Source organism: Sphaerodactylus townsendi, linkage group LG06 (genome assembly GCF_021028975.2).
Source record: "Sphaerodactylus townsendi isolate TG3544 linkage group LG06, MPM_Stown_v2.3, whole genome shotgun sequence".
In the NCBI taxonomy this organism is placed as follows: domain Eukaryota; kingdom Metazoa; phylum Chordata; class Lepidosauria; order Squamata; family Sphaerodactylidae; genus Sphaerodactylus; species Sphaerodactylus townsendi.
Window position 1 is genome coordinate 122,637,193 of NC_059430.1, and position 6,229 is coordinate 122,643,421.

Here is a 6,229-nt window from a genome sequence, read left to right on the forward strand (position 1 = left end):
GGGGGGGGGGGGGTGGGGGGGGGGGGGGGTGGGGGGGGGGGGGGGTGGGGGGGGGGGGGGGTGGGGGGGGGGGGGGGTGGGGGGGGGGGGGGGTGGGGGGGGGGGGGGGTGGGGGGGGGGGGGGGTGGGGGGGGGGGGGGGTGGGGGGGGGGGGGGGTGGGGGGGGGGGGGGGTGGGGGGGGGGGGGGGTGGGGGGGGGGGGGGGTGGGGGGGGGGGGGGGTGGGGGGGGGGGGGGGTGGGGGGGGGGGGGGGTGGGGGGGGGGGGGGGTGGGGGGGGGGGGGGGTGGGGGGGGGGGGGGGTGGGGGGGGGGGGGGGTGGGGGGGGGGGGGGGTGGGGGGGGGGGGGGGTGGGGGGGGGGGGGGGTGGGGGGGGGGGGGGGTGGGGGGGGGGGGGGGTGGGGGGGGGGGGGGGTGGGGGGGGGGGGGGGTGGGGGGGGGGGGGGGTGGGGGGGGGGGGGGGTGGGGGGGGGGGGGGGTGGGGGGGGGGGGGGGTGGGGGGGGGGGGGGGTGGGGGGGGGGGGGGGTGGGGGGGGGGGGGGGTGGGGGGGGGGGGGGGTGGGGGGGGGGGGGGGTGGGGGGGGGGGGGGGTGGGGGGGGGGGGGGGTGGGGGGGGGGGGGGGTGGGGGGGGGGGGGGGTGGGGGGGGGGGGGGGTGGGGGGGGGGGGGGGTGGGGGGGGGGGGGGGTGGGGGGGGGGGGGGGTGGGGGGGGGGGGGGGTGGGGGGGGGGGGGGGTGGGGGGGGGGGGGGGTGGGGGGGGGGGGGGGTGGGGGGGGGGGGGGGTGGGGGGGGGGGGGGGTGGGGGGGGGGGGGGGTGGGGGGGGGGGGGGGTGGGGGGGGGGGGGGGTGGGGGGGGGGGGGGGTGGGGGGGGGGGGGGGTGGGGGGGGGGGGGGGTGGGGGGGGGGGGGGGTGGGGGGGGGGGGGGGTGGGGGGGGGGGGGGGTGGGGGGGGGGGGGGGTGGGGGGGGGGGGGGGTGGGGGGGGGGGGGGGTGGGGGGGGGGGGGGGTGGGGGGGGGGGGGGGTGGGGGGGGGGGGGGGTGGGGGGGGGGGGGGGTGGGGGGGGGGGGGGGTGGGGGGGGGGGGGGGTGGGGGGGGGGGGGGGTGGGGGGGGGGGGGGGTGGGGGGGGGGGGGGGTGGGGGGGGGGGGGGGTGGGGGGGGGGGGGGGTGGGGGGGGGGGGGGGTGGGGGGGGGGGGGGGTGGGGGGGGGGGGGGGTGGGGGGGGGGGGGGGTGGGGGGGGGGGGGGGTGGGGGGGGGGGGGGGTGGGGGGGGGGGGGGGTGGGGGGGGGGGGGGGTGGGGGGGGGGGGGGGTGGGGGGGGGGGGGGGTGGGGGGGGGGGGGGGTGGGGGGGGGGGGGGGTGGGGGGGGGGGGGGGTGGGGGGGGGGGGGGGTGGGGGGGGGGGGGGGTGGGGGGGGGGGGGGGTGGGGGGGGGGGGGGGTGGGGGGGGGGGGGGGTGGGGGGGGGGGGGGGTGGGGGGGGGGGGGGGTGGGGGGGGGGGGGGGTGGGGGGGGGGGGGGGTGGGGGGGGGGGGGGGTGGGGGGGGGGGGGGGTGGGGGGGGGGGGGGGTGGGGGGGGGGGGGGGTGGGGGGGGGGGGGGGTGGGGGGGGGGGGGGGTGGGGGGGGGGGGGGGTGGGGGGGGGGGGGGGTGGGGGGGGGGGGGGGTGGGGGGGGGGGGGGGTGGGGGGGGGGGGGGGTGGGGGGGGGGGGGGGTGGGGGGGGGGGGGGGTGGGGGGGGGGGGGGGTGGGGGGGGGGGGGGGTGGGGGGGGGGGGGGGTGGGGGGGGGGGGGGGTGGGGGGGGGGGGGGGTGGGGGGGGGGGGGGGTGGGGGGGGGGGGGGGTGGGGGGGGGGGGGGGTGGGGGGGGGGGGGGGTGGGGGGGGGGGGGGGTGGGGGGGGGGGGGGGTGGGGGGGGGGGGGGGTGGGGGGGGGGGGGGGTGGGGGGGGGGGGGGGTGGGGGGGGGGGGGGGTGGGGGGGGGGGGGGGTGGGGGGGGGGGGGGGTGGGGGGGGGGGGGGGTGGGGGGGGGGGGGGGTGGGGGGGGGGGGGGGTGGGGGGGGGGGGGGGTGGGGGGGGGGGGGGGTGGGGGGGGGGGGGGGTGGGGGGGGGGGGGGGTGGGGGGGGGGGGGGGTGGGGGGGGGGGGGGGTGGGGGGGGGGGGGGGTGGGGGGGGGGGGGGGTGGGGGGGGGGGGGGGTGGGGGGGGGGGGGGGTGGGGGGGGGGGGGGGTGGGGGGGGGGGGGGGTGGGGGGGGGGGGGGGTGGGGGGGGGGGGGGGTGGGGGGGGGGGGGGGTGGGGGGGGGGGGGGGTGGGGGGGGGGGGGGGTGGGGGGGGGGGGGGGTGGGGGGGGGGGGGGGTGGGGGGGGGGGGGGGTGGGGGGGGGGGGGGGTGGGGGGGGGGGGGGGTGGGGGGGGGGGGGGGTGGGGGGGGGGGGGGGTGGGGGGGGGGGGGGGTGGGGGGGGGGGGGGGTGGGGGGGGGGGGGGGTGGGGGGGGGGGGGGGTGGGGGGGGGGGGGGGTGGGGGGGGGGGGGGGTGGGGGGGGGGGGGGGTGGGGGGGGGGGGGGGTGGGGGGGGGGGGGGGTGGGGGGGGGGGGGGGTGGGGGGGGGGGGGGGTGGGGGGGGGGGGGGGTGGGGGGGGGGGGGGGTGGGGGGGGGGGGGGGTGGGGGGGGGGGGGGGTGGGGGGGGGGGGGGGTGGGGGGGGGGGGGGGTGGGGGGGGGGGGGGGTGGGGGGGGGGGGGGGTGGGGGGGGGGGGGGGTGGGGGGGGGGGGGGGTGGGGGGGGGGGGGGGTGGGGGGGGGGGGGGGTGGGGGGGGGGGGGGGTGGGGGGGGGGGGGGGTGGGGGGGGGGGGGGGTGGGGGGGGGGGGGGGTGGGGGGGGGGGGGGGTGGGGGGGGGGGGGGGTGGGGGGGGGGGGGGGTGGGGGGGGGGGGGGGTGGGGGGGGGGGGGGGTGGGGGGGGGGGGGGGTGGGGGGGGGGGGGGGTGGGGGGGGGGGGGGGTGGGGGGGGGGGGGGGTGGGGGGGGGGGGGGGTGGGGGGGGGGGGGGGTGGGGGGGGGGGGGGGTGGGGGGGGGGGGGGGTGGGGGGGGGGGGGGGTGGGGGGGGGGGGGGGTGGGGGGGGGGGGGGGTGGGGGGGGGGGGGGGTGGGGGGGGGGGGGGGTGGGGGGGGGGGGGGGTGGGGGGGGGGGGGGGTGGGGGGGGGGGGGGGTGGGGGGGGGGGGGGGTGGGGGGGGGGGGGGGTGGGGGGGGGGGGGGGTGGGGGGGGGGGGGGGTGGGGGGGGGGGGGGGTGGGGGGGGGGGGGGGTGGGGGGGGGGGGGGGTGGGGGGGGGGGGGGGTGGGGGGGGGGGGGGGTGGGGGGGGGGGGGGGTGGGGGGGGGGGGGGGTGGGGGGGGGGGGGGGTGGGGGGGGGGGGGGGTGGGGGGGGGGGGGGGTGGGGGGGGGGGGGGGTGGGGGGGGGGGGGGGTGGGGGGGGGGGGGGGTGGGGGGGGGGGGGGGTGGGGGGGGGGGGGGGTGGGGGGGGGGGGGGGTGGGGGGGGGGGGGGGTGGGGGGGGGGGGGGGTGGGGGGGGGGGGGGGTGGGGGGGGGGGGGGGTGGGGGGGGGGGGGGGTGGGGGGGGGGGGGGGTGGGGGGGGGGGGGGGTGGGGGGGGGGGGGGGTGGGGGGGGGGGGGGGTGGGGGGGGGGGGGGGTGGGGGGGGGGGGGGGTGGGGGGGGGGGGGGGTGGGGGGGGGGGGGGGTGGGGGGGGGGGGGGGTGGGGGGGGGGGGGGGTGGGGGGGGGGGGGGGTGGGGGGGGGGGGGGGTGGGGGGGGGGGGGGGTGGGGGGGGGGGGGGGTGGGGGGGGGGGGGGGTGGGGGGGGGGGGGGGTGGGGGGGGGGGGGGGTGGGGGGGGGGGGGGGTGGGGGGGGGGGGGGGTGGGGGGGGGGGGGGGTGGGGGGGGGGGGGGGTGGGGGGGGGGGGGGGTGGGGGGGGGGGGGGGTGGGGGGGGGGGGGGGTGGGGGGGGGGGGGGGTGGGGGGGGGGGGGGGTGGGGGGGGGGGGGGGTGGGGGGGGGGGGGGGTGGGGGGGGGGGGGGGTGGGGGGGGGGGGGGGTGGGGGGGGGGGGGGGTGGGGGGGGGGGGGGGTGGGGGGGGGGGGGGGTGGGGGGGGGGGGGGGTGGGGGGGGGGGGGGGTGGGGGGGGGGGGGGGTGGGGGGGGGGGGGGGTGGGGGGGGGGGGGGGTGGGGGGGGGGGGGGGTGGGGGGGGGGGGGGGTGGGGGGGGGGGGGGGTGGGGGGGGGGGGGGGTGGGGGGGGGGGGGGGTGGGGGGGGGGGGGGGTGGGGGGGGGGGGGGGTGGGGGGGGGGGGGGGTGGGGGGGGGGGGGGGTGGGGGGGGGGGGGGGTGGGGGGGGGGGGGGGTGGGGGGGGGGGGGGGTGGGGGGGGGGGGGGGTGGGGGGGGGGGGGGGTGGGGGGGGGGGGGGGTGGGGGGGGGGGGGGGTGGGGGGGGGGGGGGGTGGGGGGGGGGGGGGGTGGGGGGGGGGGGGGGTGGGGGGGGGGGGGGGTGGGGGGGGGGGGGGGTGGGGGGGGGGGGGGGTGGGGGGGGGGGGGGGTGGGGGGGGGGGGGGGTGGGGGGGGGGGGGGGTGGGGGGGGGGGGGGGTGGGGGGGGGGGGGGGTGGGGGGGGGGGGGGGTGGGGGGGGGGGGGGGTGGGGGGGGGGGGGGGTGGGGGGGGGGGGGGGTGGGGGGGGGGGGGGGTGGGGGGGGGGGGGGGTGGGGGGGGGGGGGGGTGGGGGGGGGGGGGGGTGGGGGGGGGGGGGGGTGGGGGGGGGGGGGGGTGGGGGGGGGGGGGGGTGGGGGGGGGGGGGGGTGGGGGGGGGGGGGGGTGGGGGGGGGGGGGGGTGGGGGGGGGGGGGGGTGGGGGGGGGGGGGGGTGGGGGGGGGGGGGGGTGGGGGGGGGGGGGGGTGGGGGGGGGGGGGGGTGGGGGGGGGGGGGGGTGGGGGGGGGGGGGGGTGGGGGGGGGGGGGGGTGGGGGGGGGGGGGGGTGGGGGGGGGGGGGGGTGGGGGGGGGGGGGGGTGGGGGGGGGGGGGGGTGGGGGGGGGGGGGGGTGGGGGGGGGGGGGGGTGGGGGGGGGGGGGGGTGGGGGGGGGGGGGGGTGGGGGGGGGGGGGGGTGGGGGGGGGGGGGGGTGGGGGGGGGGGGGGGTGGGGGGGGGGGGGGGTGGGGGGGGGGGGGGGTGGGGGGGGGGGGGGGTGGGGGGGGGGGGGGGTGGGGGGGGGGGGGGGTGGGGGGGGGGGGGGGTGGGGGGGGGGGGGGGTGGGGGGGGGGGGGGGTGGGGGGGGGGGGGGGTGGGGGGGGGGGGGGGTGGGGGGGGGGGGGGGTGGGGGGGGGGGGGGGTGGGGGGGGGGGGGGGTGGGGGGGGGGGGGGGTGGGGGGGGGGGGGGGTGGGGGGGGGGGGGGGTGGGGGGGGGGGGGGGTGGGGGGGGGGGGGGGTGGGGGGGGGGGGGGGTGGGGGGGGGGGGGGGTGGGGGGGGGGGGGGGTGGGGGGGGGGGGGGGTGGGGGGGGGGGGGGGTGGGGGGGGGGGGGGGTGGGGGGGGGGGGGGGTGGGGGGGGGGGGGGGTGGGGGGGGGGGGGGGTGGGGGGGGGGGGGGGTGGGGGGGGGGGGGGGTGGGGGGGGGGGGGGGTGGGGGGGGGGGGGGGTGGGGGGGGGGGGGGGTGGGGGGGGGGGGGGGTGGGGGGGGGGGGGGGTGGGGGGGGGGGGGGGTGGGGGGGGGGGGGGGTGGGGGGGGGGGGGGGTGGGGGGGGGGGGGGGTGGGGGGGGGGGGGGGTGGGGGGGGGGGGGGGTGGGGGGGGGGGGGGGTGGGGGGGGGGGGGGGTGGGGGGGGGGGGGGGTGGGGGGGGGGGGGGGTGGGGGGGGGGGGGGGTGGGGGGGGGGGGGGGTGGGGGGGGGGGGGGGTGGGGGGGGGGGGGGGTGGGGGGGGGGGGGGGTGGGGGGGGGGGGGGGTGGGGGGGGGGGGGGGTGGGGGGGGGGGGGGGTGGGGGGGGGGGGGGGTGGGGGGGGGGGGGGGTGGGGGGGGGGGGGGGTGGGGGGGGGGGGGGGTGGGGGGGGGGGGGGGTGGGGGGGGGGGGGGGTGGGGGGGGGGGGGGGTGGGGGGGGGGGGGGGTGGGGGGGGGGGGGGGTGGGGGGGGGGGGGGGTGGGGGGGGGGGGGGGTGGGGGGGGGGGGGGGTGGGGGGGGGGGGGGGTGGGGGGGGGGGGGGGTGGGGGGG

At 93.8% G+C, this 6,229-nt stretch overlaps 1 protein-coding gene across 1 annotated transcript; it reads right to left on the minus strand.

Annotated features, from left to right (window-relative positions):
- Window positions 1-1,498: 1,498 nt before the first annotated feature.
- Window positions 1,499-2,998, minus strand: LOC125434771 (basic proline-rich protein-like; the record flags this gene model as incomplete). Its single annotated transcript, XM_048500455.1, has 1 exon — window positions 1,499-2,998. A coding segment is annotated over one exon (1,500 nt), but the record flags the coding sequence as incomplete, so codon positions are not given.
- Window positions 2,999-6,229: the final 3,231 nt, after the last annotated feature.